Source organism: Leptonychotes weddellii, chromosome 13 (assembly GCF_054177405.1).
Source record: "Leptonychotes weddellii isolate Sample4059 chromosome 13, ASM5417740v2, whole genome shotgun sequence".
In the NCBI taxonomy this organism is placed as follows: domain Eukaryota; kingdom Metazoa; phylum Chordata; class Mammalia; order Carnivora; family Phocidae; genus Leptonychotes; species Leptonychotes weddellii.
In genome coordinates, this window is record NC_138381.1 from 45237553 (window position 1) to 45259953 (window position 22401).

The 22401-nt window shown below is 40.9% G+C and overlaps 1 protein-coding gene across 1 annotated transcript in view; it reads right to left on the reverse strand.

Annotated features, from left to right (window-relative positions):
• Positions 1-22401, reverse strand: part of GREB1L (GREB1 like retinoic acid receptor coactivator) — a 246342-nt gene that overhangs the window by 50386 nt on the left and 173555 nt on the right. Inside the window, exons 9-16 of the mRNA XM_081802542.1 lie at positions 21820-21936; positions 21101-21220; positions 19931-20068; positions 18128-18313; positions 13590-13916; positions 12408-12536; positions 11721-11855; positions 7836-8095 (exon numbers count right to left, since the gene is read on the reverse strand). Of these exons, the coding sequence (XP_081658668.1) occupies positions 7836-8095; positions 11721-11855; positions 12408-12536; positions 13590-13916; positions 18128-18313; positions 19931-20068; positions 21101-21220; positions 21820-21936 (1412 nt within the window). The remainder of the gene's footprint in view (positions 1-7835; positions 8096-11720; positions 11856-12407; positions 12537-13589; positions 13917-18127; positions 18314-19930; positions 20069-21100; positions 21221-21819; positions 21937-22401) is intronic.

A 22401-nucleotide genomic window follows, 5' to 3' on the forward strand; every position in this document is an offset into this window, starting at 1 on the left:
AAAGAAGATGTAGTGTGTACACACACACACACACACAATGGAATATTATGCAGCCATCAAAAAAATGAAATCTTGCCATTTGCAATGATGTGGATAGAACTCGAGGGTATTATGCTAAGGGAAATAAGTCAATCAGAGAAAGACAAGTATCATATGATCTCATTGATATGAGGAATTTGAGAAACAAGACAGAGGATCATAGGGGAAGGGAGGGAAAAATGAAACAAGACAGAAACAGAGAGGGACACAAACCATAAGAGACTCTTAATCTTGGGAAACAAACTGAGGGTTGCTGGAGTGGAGGGGGGGTGGGAGGGATGGGGTGGCTGGGTGATGGACACTGGGGAGGGTATGAGCTATGGTGAATGCTGTGAATTGTGTAAGACTGATGAATCAGACCTGTACCCCTGAAACAAATAATACATTATATGTTAATAAAAAATTAAAAAAAAGAACATATACACCAAGTCCATAATACCTTATAAGCACCAATGTCAAACACCTTTCCACAAAGATGGAAAGTCTGAATGAGTGGCCAGCATCCATCACTAGAAGTAGCTAATCAGCCTGAATATCACATCAGACTGATAATGATCAGGGAAATCTGAAACATCTAGATATCGTTAAAGATGACCCAGTAATCAAACCAATGCCCCACTATGCTGCTGTTTGTTTGGAGAGAACAATGCATCTGGCTTGTACATTCTTTTTTTCTTCCTTCCTTCCTCCCTCCCTCCCTCCCCCCTTCCTTTCTTTAAAAGATTTTATTTATTTATTTGAGAGAGAGAGAGAGCACCCGAGCGGTGGGGAGGGGCAGAGGGAGAGGGAGAAGCAGGCTCCCTGAAGTGGGGCTCGATCCCAGGACCCCGGGATCATAACCTGAGCTGAAGGCAGACGTTTAACCAACTGAGCCACCCAGGCGCCCCTGGCTTGTATGTTCTTATCCCTTGATGTTTTTTAACACAGAATTTTATTTCTAAATTTTTTATTTCTAATTTTTATTTCTTGCTCTTCTCATCAAGAAGATATCTCAAAGAAAAATAAAACTACTCTCAGTTTTAACTGTTCATCTTCTCTTTGGATGGAATTAATTTCTCCAAAGTTCTGGTATGCAAAAATGGTTGTACTGCTTAAAAGAATATGAAAATCAAGAAAATATTAAATCATTAGAGCATGCTGAGTTTTTAAGTATTATGATAACAATGGGCATTCCTTCACCCTGGCAATCTCTTTTCAGCAGATAAATGACCTCCAATTGAAATAGCTGGTTAAAATCCCCACTGATTGTTTTCAGTGCTCACTGCACTGGGTTCCTTTGTCTCTTGGTGGCCCAGCTGGTTCCCTTCTGTCCTCCTCCTGGAGGGAATTCTTTAATCTGGGTTTGGTGCAGACTTGTGTGAATCTATACTACTGTGTAGTTTATTTGGGTGAAGGAAGAGAGCAGCACTAGACCTGCATTAAGAACAGTGTCCTGAGCACATAGATACTACTTCAGAGCCCTGTGTGACTGACAGACACACCCAATACACACACATTGAAGGCCTTTACTTATAGCCAAAGTAGATTTCTGAAATACGGGTTTTTTTTTTTCATTTTTTATTTAAATTGAATTAGCCAACATATAGTAGTACATCATTAGTTTCAATGTAATTAGTAATGTTCAATAATTTATCATTATATGAAATACGGTTTTAATAACCAAATTTGTTTTTGCCAGAGGACTACCAAATCTCAAATACTGCTTCAATGGGTTCCTTTTATTTTTATTTTTATTTATTTATTTTTTAAAGATTTTATTTATTTATTTGACAGAGAGAGAGAGAGCGAGAGCAGGAACACAAGCAGGGGGAGTGGGAGAGCGAGAAGCAGGCTTCCCGTCGAGCAGGGAGCCCAATGTGGGACTCGATCCCAGGACCCTGGGATCATGACCTGAGCCGAAGGCAGACGCTTAACGACTGAGCCACCCAGGTGCCCTCGATGGGTTCCTTTTAAAATAGATTTTAACTTAAAATTCAATTCAACAAAACATTACAAAAATTCAGTTTGACAAATATTTATTAAGTGTCTGCTGTGCCATCCATAGACAGAGATGTTCCCTGACTATTTTACTTTCTAGTTGTGGAGAAAGAGCACTAACAAACTCATAGCCACAACAGGGCTTTGAGTGCCCTGGGGTTGATGCACTGCAGGGGCTACTTGGGTGCATGAGGGTGTGGAAGAAAAGCTGGGTAAGAATGTGTCTTGGAAGCCAAAGGAACTGCAGTGTTTAAAGGAAGTGATGGAGGTCCCCTGTGCTATCAAGAGTTCAGATAAGGCTTGAAAAGGTCATTGGTAACAGTGGTGAGAATCCTAAAAGGGTGGGGGTGGGAAGTGGAGGCTGATGGGTGTTGAGGAGTGTTGAGGAGAGAGTGGAAGCTGAGGAAACAAGCTAACAATAGACCACTCTCTCAGTAAGTTTGGCAGTTAACCAGAGGAGGGTGAGCTGGAGGGTTAGGTAGGATTAACAGAGTCTTGTTTCATCTTTGAGAGAGTGGGGGCAGGTTTAAATGGATGAAATGAGCCCCAGGAAGGAAGTTACGAGATAATCAATAGTGTGAGGTCCATGAGAATGAGAAGGTGGGAGAGTCAGGCTTACATAGAGCTCTTTCCCTGATCAGGAGGGAAGGGGAAAAGGTAGTGTGTATGCAGTTAGGTTCTTAGATTTGGAAGCAGGAAGTTGTTATCTGACGTTTTCTTCTTTTGGGGGTGGGGAAGGGGAGAAGTCCATGGCATGGTCGTTTGCTAAGAGAGAAGGATGAAGACTTAAGTTTTGATGAAACAGAGTCTATAGTAGCCAGCCACTATGGGGAATGGGAGAAATCCAACTAGAGAGCTGAAAAAGAGTTTACGATGGCATCAGCTGGAAGGGTTGACTTTCTTTCCCCATAGTGCCCAACACTGCGAGTATGTAGGAAGAAAGTCTGTGGTCCGGCATTGGGGATATTGGGATGGATGATTCCGGGATCCAGCAGGGTCTGGGATATGATTATGGAGTAGGCAGTTGCAGAAGAGTATGGATGGGTGAGAAGCTAGGATCCTGAGCTTAAGGTCCTGAGAAGCTAGGATATTGGGTGGATAGGCAGCACCTCTAGATGATGACAGGTTGGGATGCAGAGGCTGGGAGCCAAATACCAACATCTGCATACCAGGGTTGGGCACCGGGCAGCTAACTACGTGGTTGGAAATTGATTTTAAGAATGTTACCTTTAGGTACTTGTTGTGTTTGTACAAATGAATCTCTAGTGTTCCCCTGTTCCACCTCAGGAGAGTAGCTTCCTAGTACTTTCTTCTCTGGGATCCTGTTCCCTGCTGCCTGTCACTGCCCAATAAATAGTTTTTTTCTATTAAAATTTTAGGTGACTGACAAGGTGGTATGAGGTTGATGAGACCAAGAAAATCTATTTTAGAAAGTGAAAATGTCTTCCACTATCTCTTCACTTCCCCTCCTAATCTCTCCCACTTCCTTAAAACCTCTTTACTTCTATATGGATAGAAAAAGCTACCCACATATCAGCAGACAGAAATATTTCTGTTTCTTATATAATCAGGCATGTGCTGAGGCATCAGATTTGTGTCACTTCCCTGAGCATGATAAAACAAGGAAGACCAGAAACTGTCCAATCTGCTCCCACTCACTGGGGACCCCCACAGACACCATTTAAAAAAGGTGGAAAATATGGACAATCACTAATACCTCCTTTTGTCACCTCAACCACCTTGAATTGAAAGTGGCTTGCATTTTGATCACACTGCTACCCTAGTGTTCCAATTTATAGAATTTGGGGTCTCCTTAGAATTAAAAGAATTACACTACCACATAAAAGGTGTTAAAAATGACATTAAAACAGAAGTATTTCCTGTAGTCTAAAAATTCCTTATGCTGCTTCTCCATTGATCATTCCAGCAGTTACAAATCCATTTTGGGCAAACTTAAAAATGTTCAATCCCTTTCACTTCATTTTTAAACCTTCAAATTCTTTCCATAATGTTTTCTTTTTCTTTTCTTTTTTTCCTCTCTGCCTCCCTTCCTTAATTAGAATGTGAGCTGAGGTATCACATCCTTTGCCTTAGAGCTGAGTCTGCACAACGTGATGGTTTCTGTTTTTACCTTTTCTTTCAGCTACGCAATGGCTGCCAAGGATGTGGCCTTTCTGCATGCCCTGGCTACTTCTCCCTGCCAGGTGCTTTTCCTGGCCAACTAGCTGCCGAAACGCTTCCTTTAGGGAAAGGCAAATAGAACCAGAAAGCAGAGCACTTGGACACTGGTTTCCCCTCTATCCCGCCCCCTTCCTCCCTCCTGCTCTTCATTCAAACATTAGTTGAGCACCTCCTTGCACCTGGCTAGAGAGAGGCACAAATGCGGCACAAGGCGTGCAGAAATGAAAAAGCAGTGCTTGTCCCCAAGACACTGCTCTCTGTGACCTTAGGCAAATGCAGCTCTCCTATAGAGTAACATGGTAAAATAGAAGGAAACTGAATCAGATGATTTCTTGAGAATCCTTCCTACTTGCATAGCTCTGATGTTGAGTTCCATTCGTGGATAATGTCTGCTTACTACTCTGCTGTGGACAATTTCTCTTTACACCTTAAATGTGCTTGCTCTTCTACTATCAATTGTTACGTGTTCCAAGAATATGAAGGTGTTTAAATATTAAAGCAAATAAGTTCTGGTGCCATTATGATATGGAATACTACATATTTATTAAAAATGATGCTTACAAAAACTTTTAATGATATAGAAAAATGTGCAAACTATAATGTCAGGTGAAAAAACAGACATAGGCAGAGAAGAAGCCTGCTAGGTATTAAGTCATTTTTTAACATTTGTGGTTATCCTTGAATAGTGGTATTATAAATGTTTAAATTTTCCTACTTTGGTTCTTCTATTTTTTAAAATAAAGAATGCAACTAATTTTTTTTTATAATAAAATGAACAAAGTTATTTTTAAATACATAGAAGTGATTGCTTTTGCAGCATAAAATTCAGTATGTATGTCAAAGCCAGATGTGAATAATTTTTAAGATATGCTTTGCCTTGAATTTTCCAAATTTGTCTTTAACATGGATTTTTTCTGGATTCCAAGCTTATGTCATTGGTCAAATTCTGGTATCTTTCTGAGGAGTTATAATCTTACAGTTCTCACTTTAGAAAAAAGGGCAGTGAGAAGGACAAAAGAAGGACCTATACAATTTCTTCATCTGTCAAAAATGCAGGGTTTTATTTAGGGTCTTGCATTTATTAAGAAAGGTGAAAGTATAGGTCACCAAGAGGTTATTTCAGGAAAAGGCTCTGCAGAGAGCACAACTGCTGACCATGGATGATTTCACCACTTGAAACAGGTGCTATGATGTGTTTGCTCAAGCATGATTTCAGATATCAGATCACAAACTCAGGAAGGCCACAAAGGCCAATTGGTAGAAATAAAACACCTATAAGAGAAGGCACTCCCTCCATGGTAAGGAAGTGAAAAATCCATAAAAAAAAATCTGGTGTGTGTTTGGTACAAGTATAACCTATCCATTTCCCACAATGGGAGCAGAGAGAAATGCAGAAATGGCCAGTAGCTGAGAAAGCCCAGAACTCACTCTGGTGAGCTCTGAAGAGAAGGCATCTGACTTTCTCCGGCTAATCATCTATAAATCAATATTTATAATATTATTATATATATAACTTATTATAATAGGTCATTTTGTAAGTCATTCAGAATTTTAGAGGCTACAAAATATTTAGAGCTACAAAAATATTGCACTGTTTCCCAGGCACTTGGGTCTCGAGAAGGTATGGAAAGACTACATGTGTCAGTCACATGCAAAGAGGGAAAAATCTATTGTCTCTCAGCTCATTTGGCCCATGGAACTAACAATGGAAGATTTCTTTTAGAGTGTTCTACTCAAAGTGTAGATCCCCACCAATAGCATTGGCATCCCCTGGGAGGTTGTTAGAAACGTAGAATCTGAAATAAGTCAGACAGAGAAAGACAAATACCATATGATCTCACTTACATGTGGTATCTAAAAAACAACAACAAAAAAGAAGCTCACAGATACAGAGAGGAGATTGATGGTTGCTGGATTAGGTAGTGGGGAATGGGTGAAGGTGGTCAAAAGGTACAAACTTCGGCTGTAAAATAAATAAGTCCTGGGGATGTAAGGTACAGTATGGTGACTATATTTAACAATACTGCATTGCATACTGGAAAGGTGCTTAGAGAGTAAATCTTAAAAGTCCTCATCACAAGAAATGAAAAAGAAAAAAAATTCTGCAACTGTGTATGGTAACAGATGTCAGCCAGGCTTATTGTGGTGATCATTTCACAATATATACAATTATCAAATCATTATGCTATACACCTGAAACTAATACAAAGTTATATGTCAATTATACCTCAATTAATAAAAAAAGAAATGAGCTCGCCCAGGCCCACTAAGAGGAACCTGCATTTTAACAAGATCCCCATGTGATTTATATGTGTACTAAAGTTTAAGGAGCACTGTATCATAGGTATGAAACATATAAACTACATTTTTTACATATAAACTATATTTTAAGCTCTTATTTGTTTTCAAATATATTGAAAATAAATTTTTTTTTTAAAAAAGATTTTATTTAGGGGCGCCTGGATGGCTCAGTTGTTAGGCGTCTGCTTTCGGCTCAGGTCATGATCCCAGGGTCCTGGGATTGAGCCCCGTGTCAGGCACCCTGCTCGGCGGGAAGCCTGCTTCTCCCTCTGAGAGAGAGAGAGACAGCAAGAGAGGGAACACAAGCAGGGGGAGTGGGAGAGGGAGAAGCAGGCTTCCCGCGGAGCAGGGAGCTGATGTGGGGCTCGATCCCAGGACCCTGGGATCATGACCTGAGCCGAAGGCAGACGCTTAACGACTGAGCCACCCAGGCGCCCCGAAAATAAAAATTTTTACTGTGGCAAAAAGATTTATCCTCCAGTTAAAACCTGTGTGTGTGTGTGTGTGTTTCTCTCAGCTAAGGTACTCAGAAGCAACTTGACATTTGTAATTTCCTTCTCAAACCTAGCTTACAAATGCAAACGTTTTCAGCTGTCCCAGTTTTCTGAATTATTTATTGCATCTTCTAATTCTAGGCAAATTTTATGTTTGGAAAGGACATTATTTACCAAAGACTTCTAAAATTTTTGCTCCCTACCTTTTTCCATTTTCTGGGAAAAATGTTTTTTCTTCCATACTCATTCTAGAAAGTCATTAGGAGAAATTCTAACTTTGTATTTTTTTTAACTAGGCTCCCTGCCCAGTGTGGAGCCCAAAGCAGGGTTTGAACTCACAACCCTGAGATCAAGATCTGAGCTGAAATCAAAAGTTGGATGCTCAACCCACTGAGCCACCCAGGTGCCCATAACTTCGTATTTTTCTAAGGAGGTGTTATCATTGTTCACATGAGGGATGGTGATCTGGTTTCTAGTTTGAAAATGTGCTGGTAGTGTGCTAAATATCTAAGAAGCCACCTACGAGAATGGGACCTATCCAAGCCATACAAGGAGCTCAGGTGGCACACACCCCATCACCCTATGCAGGGCTATCCCTGACTTGAAAAAATTTCTCTTCATAAATGAACGACCAGTTTCTAGTCTACAAATTACATCACAGACTTAACAGTATCAGGCAACGTGCACATTGATTTACCCTTGACGTAGGAGGGAAAATGGTCAGAGTACTTTGAGAGAAAACTTACAGATAAATTTAAAATGATGTTTAAAGTGTTCTTCTGATTTTGTATTACTGTAAAAAAGGATGGAATTGTCCTGTAAACATTTGGATTAAGCAAAAGCAAGAGGCAGAGGGAATCTAAGGCTGGATCGCCGTAGGGTCTTCTTTGAAAGTTCAGTCTCACCTGATTGTCGAATCCGTTGAAGAGTTTGCTGGACCAGAACCTCCGATCTTGGGACAATGATGATGAAGTCCACTTTGCTGAAGTGGCCGAGGTCTAGGCTCTGGCTGCCACTGTCGGCTATAGCACACACCTGGGATAAGAGTTTTCTGGCAACCGTTAGCTGTGGTTGGTAAATTTGGAAGGTTTCATTATCTAAATCTAAAATAAAAAAAGTCATAAGAACAAGATTAATTCACTTCTGTTGATGGCCACTATGAATCCATATGGGGGACACACAACATACACACACGGTAATGCTCCATACCAAGCATTCTATTCTCACTCTCTGTTGGGTGTTAATAGATTGCTTATTTTCTCTGAAAACTTGGCTGAAAGGATGTGATCAAGAGTGGATGCGGTAATTTTACAAACGTATCCTTTTTTTTTCTTTTTAAAGATTTTATTTATTAATTTGACAGAGAGAGACACAGCGAGAGAGGGAACACAAGCAGGGGGAGTGGGAGAGGGAGAAGCAGGCTTCCTGCTGAGCAGGGAGCCTGATGGGGGCTCGATCCCAGGACCCTGGGATCATGACCCGAGCCGAAGGCAGACGCTTAACGACTGAGCCACCCAGGCACCCCACAAATATATTCTTTTAAAATCGACGGATCGTCTCACAGGTCACTACCCAACACCCCTCCCCCACCCAGAAATGTCGGGACAGACGACATTCTCACAGTGGGAGCTGGGACTTCCCCATCTCTGGAAAGGCGAAGCAAGAGTTTCCAGTGTTCTTTAGGACTATCAGCACAGGTCAGGAGCCCAAGCCCAGACCGAATTCAGGGAAGGAGTTGATGCTGTAACCATACTAATGCTGAATGCCTTTGCACTTTTCTGGACAGCACCACAGTAAACATTTCCTTTCTAACATGTCAGTTGCAACATTTGATTTGAAATTCTTCTCCCCAGGGACTATATAACACAGGTCACAGACACACCCCTTCACCTTTCTTCCCACTTGACTTGCCAGTGCTTATGATTGGGCAGTGGTGGGTGGTTGTGCCAACTCCGGTGCTGACTCCTATATTATCTGAAGAGGCCTGGCTCGTAACAGGGCCAGCTGCTCACTCGAGAGGTGATACATTAAAAGAACACTGCCCAGGGCACCTGAGTGGCTCAGACGGTTAAGCGTCTGCCTTCGGCTCAGGTCATGATCCCAGGGTCCTGGGATCAAGTCCCGCATCGGGCTCCCTCCTCGGCGGGGAGCCTGCTTCTCCCTCTCCCACTCCCCCTGCTCGTGCTTTCTCTCTCTGTCAAATAAATAAATAAAATCTTTAAAAAAAAAAAAAAAGAACACTGCCCACTCTAAACATGCCAGTGGCTTTTTATTACAAGTTATAACCAGGCAATCAATCTCATACGTTCATACACACACACACACACACACACACACACAATTAACTAGACAGGCTTAGATGAATCCTTGAGCAGGCAACACTTAATACTCTTTACGAGGCTGCTTTTTATCAGGAACACAGGTGAAAGTTTGACTGGAACACACAAGGCTCCAATTAACCTGCACTAATTAATGTTTCTAAAATCAAATTGCACGACGCGCCTGGGTGGCTCAGTCAGTGCCTGCCTTCGGCTCAGGTCATGATCTCAGGGTCCTGGAATTGAGTCCCACATCGGGCTCCCTGCTCGGCAGGAAGCCTGCTTCTCCCTCTCCCTCTGCCTGCCACTCCCCCTGCTTGTTCTCTCTCTCTCTGTCAAATAAATAAATAAATCTTTAAAAAAAATCAAATTAAATCAAATTGCAATGTGGCCAAGGTAAAGATGGTGGTCAGAGTACCCTAGCCACAGGGAACCCTGACAGTGGAGATTTATACAAGTGGCTGAGAGAACCCACTAGAAAAGCCTAAAGCTGCAACTTCTAATAGTAGAATGTTTTTTGACCCACAAAGATTACCAATGAAAATAAATCTGTCTTTTGATAGGCTATTATTTCTTTCATATCATAGGTTAGATAGGTGGGGACTAACCTGGATGATAGCATAACTTTGAAGAACTTAACGTAGCAAATTTTGAACTTCGAGGAACTGTTAATGTATCTTTAAGCAATGTTTCTTAAACAGGGAATCAAGGATATGAATGTGGAAATCTGTAAGTACTCTGAGAATTTTTAAATTCTAATTTTGTTAATAATTCAAAAATAATATGAACACATTTTAGATCATCCAGGTGATTGCTTTATCATCAAATAAAGTGTAGAGGTAAAAAAATTTTATTGTGGGGGCACCTGGGTGGCTTAGTCGGTTAAGCATCTGACTTGATCTCAGCTCAGGTCTTGAACTCACGGTGGTGAGTTCAAGCCCTGTGCTGGGCTCACACTGGGCATGGAGCCTACTTAAAAAAAAATATTGCATGGGGCGCCTGGGTGGCTCAGATGGTTAAGCGTCTGCCTTCGGCTCAGGTCATGATCCCAGGGTCCTGGGATCGAGTCCCACATCGGGCTCCCCGCTCAGTGGGGAGCCTGCTTCTCCCTCTGACCCTCTCCCCTCTCATGCTGTTTCTCTCTCGCTCGCTCTCTAAAAAAAATAAATAAAATCTTAAAAAAAAAAAAAAAAATATTGCATGCATTCGAATTTGTTTTTATGACTGAGCTAATGCCAAGCCATGCTACTTCTATTGCTGAGGCAATCCTAATACATAAATGACACATTCCTAGTAAGGGAAGGCTAGAAGGCTGTCAGCAGCAGCTTTATGGATGTCTACCCTTTGTCCTATTCTTTTTTTCAGTGCTCTCCTATATTGTCCTTATCAAATGGGGGAATTGGGGAAGAAATCTGAACATAAAGGAATCCAATCTAATGATGGAACTCCCTAGTCCTGCTCCCACCATCCTCCCCTTTTTATTTATTTATTTTTAGATTTTTATTTATTTTAGAGAGAGTGAGAGAGAGGCAGAGGGAGAGGAAGAAGCAGCCTGCCTGCTGAGTGGGGATCCTGACACGGGGCTCGATCCCATGACTCTGGGATCATGACCTGAGCTGAAGGCAGAGGCTTAACTGACTGAGTCATCCAGGTGCCCCCATCCTCCCCTTTAAAAAAAATATTTATTTATTTATTTTAGTGAAGAGTGTGCCGGGGGTGCGGTGTGGGGAGGAGCAGAGGAAGAGGGAGAGAATCTCCAGCAGCCTCCCCGCTGAGCAGGAGCCTGATGCCCGGCTTGATCTCAGGACCCTGAGATCATGACCTGAGCCGAAATCAAGAGTTGGATGCTAAACTGACTGAGCCACACAGGCTCCCCTCCCACTATCCTTTTTTGCATCCTGGAAGCTTGTAGGGCAGACGATGTCTTGGTATTGCTGTGCTATCTGCCAGGGATGCCTTGCTATCCCTGAGATGATGTGTGTTTTACATGTCAGAGAGTCAATGAAGGGTGTGGAGAGCCAGCAGCCCTGCACGGACTGCATTCTACATTCTTTCTATTCTTTGCAGTTCTTTGTAGCCCTCAGAGAGCACCAATAGCTCTCTGGGCATACCTGGTGGAGCTAAGGAGAGTACACCAAGGACCCCAGAAATTTTGAGGAAAAAAAAGAGAGAGCGAGAGAGAGTCTGCTTGTCATAAAGTCTTCAACTTTGATTTTAATTCTAGGAGACATCTACTAAGAACAAGGTGTTGGACCCAGACCCCATTATAAGGCATTTTTAATTTGAGCCATATTTATCATGTAGATAATGAGGAAAAGCCTGTCACAGTCTGTGACTCTAAACACAAGACCTCAAAACCGTCAGAATGACTTAGCTTCTATTTCCTCCTTTTGGTCTGAAGTGACGTTACCCAGGTTTTGCGTGGGGATCATAGCAGCAGCCTCCTGAGCTGACACACACTCGTTAAGATCTCCATTGAAAGGGGTAACCACACTCTCTCCTCTTCTCTGTTGCATTTTGTCTAGCAGCTTGTCCAGGTCATCACCTATCACATAATAAAGTGGAGATAAGAAGATTGCAAGGAACGATAAATTTCTATCAGTCTCTAAACTGGGCCCTTAAGCTGGGTTCTCATCAAGATTTGTCAGTCAGCCAGCTTTTCGTGGTGGAGTGTACACTTGGCCATGTCCGCGGCAGCATCTCTAAAGCCAGAGCCACCCTCGTTTGTATTGTGCTTACGATTTACACGCTTTCACGTGGTGTAGCTCTCTTGACCTCCATAATGCTCAGAGCAGGCAGGATGGGATCGTTCTATCTCCATGTGACGTATTAGAGAACTGAGATCCGGGGTGGCAGAATCTCTCTCAAGGTCACACCACTAAGTTGTGGCTGAGCGGAGGCCCTCCATACTAGTGCCCGTGTGCCCTCCTCTGGACGCCCTGCTGTCTCAGTAACAAAATACTGAGGATAAACCATTCCAAGTGAGGGAAGGTCAGCAGGCGAGTTTAAGGCTCCACACTCATCTCCTTGACGGGCTAAATTCAGAAAATCACACAGCTAGAGGCTGGCGGGATTGCTGAATCCTACAACCACTCACCTAATGATGTGGTTTTGAAATGCGATGCCAGGAAACTGACTTTTCCTGTGATGAGCTCATAACTAATTTCTTTCAAAAACTCACTTGTGGTGAGCATGCTCTCTGCCAGAGCTCTGGACTGATGCTGACCTGAAGAAGAGAGGGAGAGGAGGTGATGCACCCAGTGAATAAATGTTCACTGAAATATGATTTATAACAGCAAAAACTGGAAACAAAAGCATGTAACTACAGGGATTTGGTTAAAGAAATTATGGCACATCAAAAGATGGACAATTATTCAGCATTTAAAATGACTATTTTAAAAAGAAAATGTTTATAATAAAATGTTAGATGATCAAGGGCAAAAATGATATACCTTATGTTTGTAACTGTGAAAACATACTATACATGTGTTTAAAGACTAGGGAGGAATGTGAAAGACCTTTAAAATTGTGTTTGCATGGTCATTATGAATACCGGTCTTAAAAACACAAACGTATGGTGTTTAGTTGTTTTTACAAATGAAAATTTGAAAAATTAATGTATTATACTTTCTGATGAAGATTTCTGAAAAAGATTTATGACATGGGCAGGCAGGTTTTGCCAAAGTGAGGGGGCTTGGCTTCTTTGGTAGGAATAGGTGAGAACCATCACTAGAGAGGAAAAAAGCAAATTTAGTCCAGATGGCTGGCTACTCATGATGGTGCCTGACAGAAAATCAGCACAAGAAACAAAAACGCATTTTGTAATGTTCCAACTTTCTGAACCTTTTCTTTAGAGTCAATGTTACAACATTAAGTATCCTCTTCAGTGAGGAGTCGAACACATGAGGTAAGTTTCCTGGCAGATTTGATTCACTGGCTTAGGCCACCTGTGGCAATGGCTTTATCACATGCTAGAGTGGTAACGTTTCCAGGGCCTTTTAAGGACGGAAGTTACGTGAGACAAGGGTATCTGTTACTAGGACCTGCTTTGAAATAATTCTCCCACAACCAGCTGACAGGGACACCAGCCAAACTAAGGGCTACAAAAATGTGATATGAGGACAAAAACAAAAGTTAAAATCAGGAGGAAGAACACAAATGGGAGCAATTAACTAGAGATTAATTACACGGATGCTTGAAACACCCAACAAATATTTTTCAAATGGACAGATAATTAAATGAATGGGTTAAAAAAAACAAACCCCAAAACATTACTCACCTAACACCACCACACAAAATTCATTTCCTCTGATTTTTGATGCGCAAATCGCCACAACGTAATCTGGTAGTCTTTGATAGTGCCTCATTTCACTGAGAGTCCTCAATGTCTCTGAAATGCCCTCCGCCAAAGAGTTTTGGGTCACAATCACATGAACCAAGTCTTGAGATACACTGGCGACTAGTCTCGCAAGCCAGGGGAGTTGTCCCGGTGACACAGGTGTACACTGAGCCCCCATCTGCAGGGCTCTCTCTCTCAGAGTAAATTCCTGCATAGCTTTCAGCATGATTTGCTCAAATTCTTCCCTGAGGGGTATCTGATCAGGACCTAAATTGAAGAGAATTACAGCTAGAATTAAAAAAAAAAAATCACAGCCAGAAAAGAGAAACACACACACACACACACGCTAGTGTGTAGTCCTTCTAAGCCCACCGTATTCCACTGGCAAAAGAGCTGTTTCCTGTTGTGGCCACAAGCATGGAGTTCCTGCTAACCATTTTCCATTGTGAAATTACCTCCTCTCTGTGTCAATATTAAAAACAAATGCCGGCTTCTGTTCTCCTTTATGCTAATCTTGATATATTTTTTAAATATTTTATTTATTTATTTGAAAGAGAGAGAGAGAGCAAGAACAAGCAGGGGAGAGGGAGAGGCAGAGAGAGAAGCAGACTCCCCGCTGAGCGGGGAGCCTGATGCAGGACTCGATCCCAGGACCCTGGGATCATGACCTGAGCTGAAGGCAGACGCTTAACCACTGGGCCACCCAGGTGCCCTAATCTTGTTATTTTTAAAAGAGGATGAACTCCGAGTCAGTATCAATTCCACTATATGCCTTAGGGGATGGTCACTGAAGGTGGTATATTTGTTGAATTGTTAAACTTATTGTTACCAACACGATTAATGACTCATGAAGGAAGAAGTTAACCTACTGGCATATAACCAACTTCAGGTTTTACTCATTTCTCATTTTATCTATCGCTACTTTGAAAAACATTTTAATGTATTGTCTCTGTACCTAATTTTAGGAATACTGTCCGTAACAAAATTAAGTTTAACTATTTTTCACTTCTAATTTATATTTAGGGAGCCTCATACTTTCCCTCGATAGAGAATGTCACTGTCATCTAGCTATTCCCCAGCATTCTGGGTTGTTAAGGATGGCATTTGGTCCTCTCCTCCAGCTGTGGTTATGGCTAAATTTATATGGGTGACCTACAGTCCCTGGATTAGGGGGATTTTGTTTCTCTGATTCTCTTTAGAAACTCAACCAGTCTTTAGGACAAAACAAGCAAGTCAATGTTTGACATCCAAGTGACTCAAATGAACTCCTACTACATTTAGTTTAAATTGAAACCAGTGAGACTATGCTCACTTCACTCTTCAGTCATTTCTTTTGCTGTGAAGACCTGAGATTTGAAAGTCAGGCTCTGCTAGACCCATCAGTGTCTGTGACCTGAGATCAAGCAACAACTTCAGAACCCAGGGCTTGGGAAAGAATACAGGTTTAAGGGACTGGACTTCTGTATGAGAAGGCAGCTTGAGTGAGTCAGAAACCTTTCCTTCCTCAATAGGGATTTAAGTGGCCTCCCAGGCCCCCTCTCATATTCTCTGGGAAAGTAAGAAAATGAAGGTTTAGTTATATTTTCAGGATATGGAAAAGTAAATAAAATATTATATATTTTAAAAATAATTTAAATTGGAGAAAATATGTTTTTCCATGATTGGTTAAAGGCTAGAGGGAGAGAGACTGAAATCCCCTCAGAGTTTTTTCTGCTATCCATGGAAAGAGGGCAAGAACCCTGCAATGCTTATGTTGTGTTCCTATTTCTTATGTCCTACCCAGTCACTTGCTAGAGGGAGGTGGATGCCTTCTTATCACCTGGGAGCCGCCAAGGCTTCTGTCTTCGTTTTGCTTTATCAAATTAGCATCATGGTTAGTGGTCACTAGGTACATGCTAGGTAGTGAGCTCCAAGTGTATAGATTTTGCCCTGACTATACAAATGCACAGTACAAATGAGATGAAGGGAAGGTGGCTGTCATTTAAAGCTTCCTTTCATCAGAACAAATGACAGCTCAAAAGCAAGCAGCTTTGCTGCCGTTCCCTACAGCCTCTCATAGACCTGAAGGCTCAGAAGCCTGAATAGGTGTGTCCATAGACTGCTCCAAACCATGATTGAGTAACATGTTCTCAGCATAATCAATTTCAAATTTAAAGGTATTCTGGGAATATAAAATTATGAAACATGTTCATAGCATTTTTCCATTGCCTCAAAACTAACTTTACAGAGTTTTGACTGGATTACTGTTAAGAATTGAGAAATAGAGGAAAATGTATCAAAGTTTAAATGAGGCCAAGAGAGCAAAATGCCTTGCTTCCAATCACCTCCCATCATTTCTTCATCCTCAGCCTTTATGGCTAAATTGCAGGAGCTTTTTCTCCGCTTCCCACAAGCTTGATAATACTAATTTTTCCCCCATCAACTGCTGATCTCCAGTAGCTCAGCTTAGCCTAGGCATCAGTTCTTATGGCTTTTCAGATAGGGCTACCTTAATAAGAAGAGACAAAGTTCCAACAGACCCAGAGCCCTCCAATAATCACCAGATTTGCTGATTTCACTTTCTACTTCAAAAGATTTTCAGGCTGTGAAATAACAGATTGTTGTTTGTTTTATTTTTAAAGTAACTGTAGTTAAAGGCCTCTTCCTTCTGAAGAATCTTGCTTTTCTTCTTCTCTATTATGTCCAGGTAAGTGAGCCATCATAGTATTAGACCTGTTCTTTTAAAAGCTTGGATTTTTTTTTAAAAGTCTATCTCTAATCTATAGCATATGTAAAAAATGTTCTTGCTGCCTTCTTCAAAACCTTTGGAGGCAAAACAAACAAACAAACAAAAACTCAAGGACACCAGAAGAAAGTTGCTGAGGAGAAGAGCTGTCCTCACATACAAAATTTAGGTAAAAAAAAAGAAAAAGAAATAGCCATTCATGTTGCACATTGAGAGATATATTAATTGCTTGTCAGTAAAACTCTAGAAAGAACTGATCCCACAGGCAGAGAGGTCTAATTGAATGGAGATTTCTCTCTTTTTAAGATAAGAGCTTTTAGTTGTTTGAGAAGAGACATTTTGTTTTGACCATTTAGTTCATTTAATTAACTTAAGACTTTGATATTTTAAATTGTTATTATTGAAAAAAAAATGCTGTACTGATTGGCTTGGTTTGCCAATAGCATTACTCTATGCGGGCTCATTTTATGAATTCTGGATGCATCGAGAAGCTGGTTTTAGATCTCGGAATATAGTCGAAGTCAGTGTATGTAGCAATTAAAATTATGACACCAAATGAGCTGCAGACACAGGTGGTTTTTATAATTTTATTACCCACTCATCAGCATGATTAGCAAGTCCTAGGTTTATCATCAAAGTGGTTTGTGAGATATCCGAAGCCTTGCAAGTTTCAAAAGCCCATGTCAAAGCAGGCCTTCAGATTCTCAGGGCACCAAGCCTTACAGCCGCAGTTGCTAGCTGATGGTCCAAAGACTGAATCTGGCCGGCTGAAGCTTTTGTTTTGTTTTTAACATTGTTTAGCCCAGTATATTCATTATTTAACACTTCATTTATTTTCAAACATTAAAATAATTCACAAGAGCGCAGATAAAATTTCTTATGTATAATTTTACATCTTGAGCATTTTCCTAAGTAAATCAGTGGCTTGAAGTCCTAAAGTGAGTGTATAATTAGGCTGCATATTAGATGACCTTCTGCAGTTTGCAAAATAAAGGACATTGCAATGTAAATGTTGCTGAGCCACTGACAGGATTGTCAGGGCACCTGCATACACCCACTATGGAGCTCAGGAGGACTTACCAAATAGAGGAAGTGAAGGGTTCATGACCTATGTATCCCCCTTACCCTACAGCCTAAAGAGCCTTTCAGGAAGGTCCACAGATACTGCCTCAATGAAGGAAAACATGATGGGACTACATCAAAGGGGTGTAGCTGGAGAAGAAAAAAAAATGGATGTAGGGACAGTGGCTAAACAAGATAAAAAGGCTAAGTAGAAAACTGTAAAATAATTGTCTAAGGCAATGGCCTCATTTGCATTCCAGATGACAGCTGCACTTTCTCGGAAGGGTGGTTGACCAGACTCCCCAAGGGAGGAGTGTGCCCATGGCCCAGCCCTTTGCGGTTCTGCCTGTATGAACTACTCTGGAGACCTTAGGACCATCATGAGACTGGACACTAGGTGGCGCAATTTACCTCTTCTAGGACTCAGAGGCAAGCGAGAAGCTAGGGAGGTCAGATACAGAAATGAGGTGGAGGGAAGGCAAATGGCAGAAAGGAGTAGGAAAGAAATGGGAAAAGAAAGGGAACAGTCATAGAGGGTAGGGTTGAAGGAAAGGAATATTAGAAATGAAAAGGGTAAAGTAAGAGATGGACAAGTGGATGAATGTGAGAAAGTGAAGAAAGAAAGGAAAAAAGCATGATGCAAAAAAGAATAAAAATTATCACCACCAAATAATTATTGAAAATCGCTTACCTAGCCGCACAAGATACTGTATCGTCAGAAGAATCATGTTTTCCACGCTCAGGAGTTGGCTGCCAGTCAACCCTAAGTGTTCCAAATCTTTGTTTTCCAACTGTGGAATCTTGTAGCAATTCACCAGCAGAGGACTCACAACAATGTCACCAACATTTCCATAGAAATAGGGTAAAGTGCCATAGCCTGCCCCAATAGAAGCAGGTCAATAAAGTTCAACATTTCTTTTTCAGGTCCAACCAGGTACGCATGCCCAACTAGGATCAAAGATGCTGAACAAAGCTTCCTGCCCTTTGAGATGGCTGCCAAACAAAATCACTCAAATATTCTAGGGAATTCCCTCAGATGCTTCCAAATTCTACCCTTATATTAAATCAAATGAACAGGAAGCAAAAGACTCAGATGATATCATCTCTGTTTCCCACAGAAGGGACATGTTAATATATCTGCCACAGAGGATTGATGAAAATTTGCAAAACATCTCTCTGTCCTTTGGCAAAACTGCAATGATAAAATATTTTCCAATAAAATTCTTGATCAAGTTTCTTTCCACATAAGAAGCCAGATAACAAACCACAATAACATTATTTCATTTCCTGAGGTTTTCTTAAACATTTTAAGAAGCTAACAAACTCACTGATGAGCAGCAATATTCTTTTAGTCACAGGTACTTGCAGGTTCCTACCCTTCATGCTATTTTAGTTATTTTTATGTTCTCTTCTCAAATGTCGGTAAATAGCCTTAAATTATCTTAGAAGTAGATAGGACAAAAATATATTGAAAATATACCCTGTTTTGGTGGTGTGGTTAAAAACAGGGGCAGTCCCTCTGTGAGACTTTCTAAAAGGCCGACACCAAAGGGTTCCCATGTTCTACATATTTTTCCAAGGCTTAGCTCCATTATGCACACCACTCAAATGTTTAATAAAAAGGTCCTGACCATATGGAATTTAAACAACTGGGATTCTCCCAGTGCCTATAGGCCCAGGAGCAGTGGGTAGGACAGCCTGATAAAGGACAGGACTTGAAGCAAAACCATCCATGTCTGTAGGCTCAAGTCAACCCAAAGAAGCAGGTAACACCCCATATAGACATACCCTAAAGATCCAGTGGGGCTTAAACACCCCAACTATTTAGTCCCAGAGGTAAAGCAGGAAGTCTCCTTCTGACCTAGGATAGTCCCCGGATAAGGTCATTCTTGATGTGGGTCTGAAAAACACTAAGTTAGTCCTGGATTCTAGGGGCCTCTAAATTTCTATACCTCCACTTACAGTTTGGAAGGACTCAGACTCTGTAAAGATGAGCAATTCACCAACGCTTCCCCATGCAACTCTGGGACCTCTTAGTTCTCCCAAAGTGGGCCTGTAAGCTGGTTCAGCTTGTTTCTTTTCTCTGTGGTTTGGCTCCTTTTGACTGGAACGTCCTTTTCCCTTCAGGACCCAGCTGAAACATCACCTCTGACAAATCTTCTCAGACTCCCTCCAGGCAGAGTTAAGCTCTTTCTCCTTTGAGTTTTTGGAGTTCTTGGTTGTGAACCTCTACTAGCTCAAGTTTCACTATATTGTACTTATTTACATGACAGACTCCCCACTAAAAACAGTGCTCCCTGTGGGCAAAAGACTTTCCCTTACTCCCAGTCACATGCTTAACAGCATGAGTGACCTGACTGATAAAAGCTGAAAAAATCAATATATGGATGAACAAAGATATACATGAACATATGGATAAATACACAAACACTGAAATGGAGAAACAGTCTCAGATCCCAGCAGACACAGGCAACTTGGAATTCCTTTCCCTTACCTATCAGAATTACTGGTCTAACTCCTGAGTTACTCAGCAGGTTTTCAGGAACAATTACAGTTTCCCCTGCAGGAATGGGTCGAGGTTGTAAAATTCCAGTTAATGGGGTCTGTGGAACTGGGGCAGATAAAAGGGACTCTGGAAAAAAAGTTGTTTGACAAGAAGGATTAGACATGAAAGCTAAATGAAATACCATTGAAATCAACATAGTCTTAATACTTTTAATAGAGAAGTTTTAGAAGCCTAACAGTTCACTGTTTTTTTTTAATTAAAGTAATTCATGTTTATTATATAAAATTAAGAGTGAGAAAAACAGAAGGAAAAAACCCCAATCATAATCACACCATCTGAAGATAACTAGTTTTTTCTTCTAGTTGTTTTTCCACATGCAATCTTTTGGATTCTGTTTTGTATTTAATTCCCTCCATCCCCATCCCAATTATCACGGTTTATTTACTCATCATAGAAAATTTGAAAAATATAGAAAAGAATGAAGAAGAATAAACTCATCATTAATCAGTACTATCCAGAGGCAAACACAGTAACATATTGGCATAATTCTTTGTTTATACAGCATCACTATGTAGTCTTTAAAACTATTTAAACAAACTTAAATTTTTAAAGAATCCCATTTATGCCTTAGAATTGGTTTATTTACATTTGTCGGTGCTTAGTACAGCAAGGTAGACCAGCATTTAAACATTTACCAGTAGGTACCCAATGGCCATGGCTTGGCTATTATAAAAGAGAACCAGTTGGTTTTTCAGGTTTCTAGCCACAGACTAAGCCATCCAGGCCAGAAATAAAAGGAACCAGATAACAGGAGAACATGTCTAACACCACAAATGGCAAAGCAAGCCCATTTGTGCCCTATGATAGTGGGTTAGTAGCATCATGCCCTACATAAAGAATGGTTTATTGATATTGTGGTTCCAAACAAAGCCAGGTGGTCAATTAAGATCTGTTGTGATAGCACATGCACTTTTAGGGAAGGCAGATGTGATGGGGACAAAATACCAGCTATGCTAAATTTCCTTACATAATACTGGACACAATGGTTGGTTAAGGAAATTTATCTTCAAAGGTTCAGGAAAAGAATAGGAGTAGAAGATACCTCTGCTAATTCAAAAAAACTGAAAACTGAAAATCCATCTTCTGTTGAAATCTTACCAGTTCTTGAAAGAGGGCGAACTGTAGGAACAGGTACAACTAAACCAGGTTGTGGGACAGGTGACCCAGGATACCATCCCCGGTGTCGTTTCTTTGGTGGCCCAGAAATGAACATGGTAGCTGAAGACAAAAAGAAAGATGAGCCTTGTCCTTAGTAGTGGAAGAAAGGAGAGAATTCAAAGTAACATAGAGCCTTTAATTTGATTATACTCAGAAAGTTTGAGCCACTCTTCTAGAGGTAAAGATAAAGTTAGAAAAAGTCACCCTAACAACACCACCTAACATTTGTACGCTGTTTTACCTTTCACAATTTTACCCAGATTATTTCATTTAATTCCATCAACAACACTGTGAAGTTGTAGGATAAGTATATTGTTATACCCATTTTGTATCTGGCGAAAGGAAGGCTCAGATTTGCTCAGGGTCACGCAATAAGGAGGAACCTTGATCGCTGTACTCTGGTCAGCAAAGCTCATGGTTTTTCAAGACACTTCCTTATACATTTGTTTCAACATTATTTTCTAGCTAGGCTCATCCTTGTAAATCACTAAGATATTTAACCATTATTGTTCACACCAATCATAAACCTTCAAAACCTTGGATGAGAAGCTAAGGAAAAATTAGGAGTGCACTGTCAGATAATTCATCATTCCAAACTCCATAGCACTTCTTCCATAATTAAGGTGCATTATTTCAAAACTCTAAGATGGATATTGTACCTTGGTCTCCGGATGCATAGCTAGGTCTTGGTGACGAAGAGTAATTCCCTGGGCGGACTGGAGTGGAGCTGGATGCACTGCTCTTCCCACCATGGCTACTGTTTCCATTAGCAGCATCTGTAACACACGAGAGAAACACTCAGAACAGGGGCTGGGCAGCACACTGTATTCCTTGATGCTGCAACCATACCATCAACCTCACCCTCCAGGATTCAAAGACATCTCACTGACACGACAGCCCCATGGTGTATAATAGACTACAACCATCAGAATAGCACCCTTTTTAAAATGAAATGTCACCTAAAAATAATTTTCTAGGATCCCAAGAGATCTTTTAGAATCATTTTCAGTGATGTCTTTGGAGATGGTGGGTGGAAGAAAGAGAACATTTTTTTTTTTAACTTTGTATCTTAGAAATTTTCAAATATATACAAAAGTAGAGAGAATAATATAATAAACTACATACCTACCACCCAGCCTCAACATTTATCAACACATGGCCAATCTTGCTTTAGATAAATATAGATTAAGATACTTTGTCTCTCTTCCTCCTCACACAACATACTCACATACTGCTCTAGA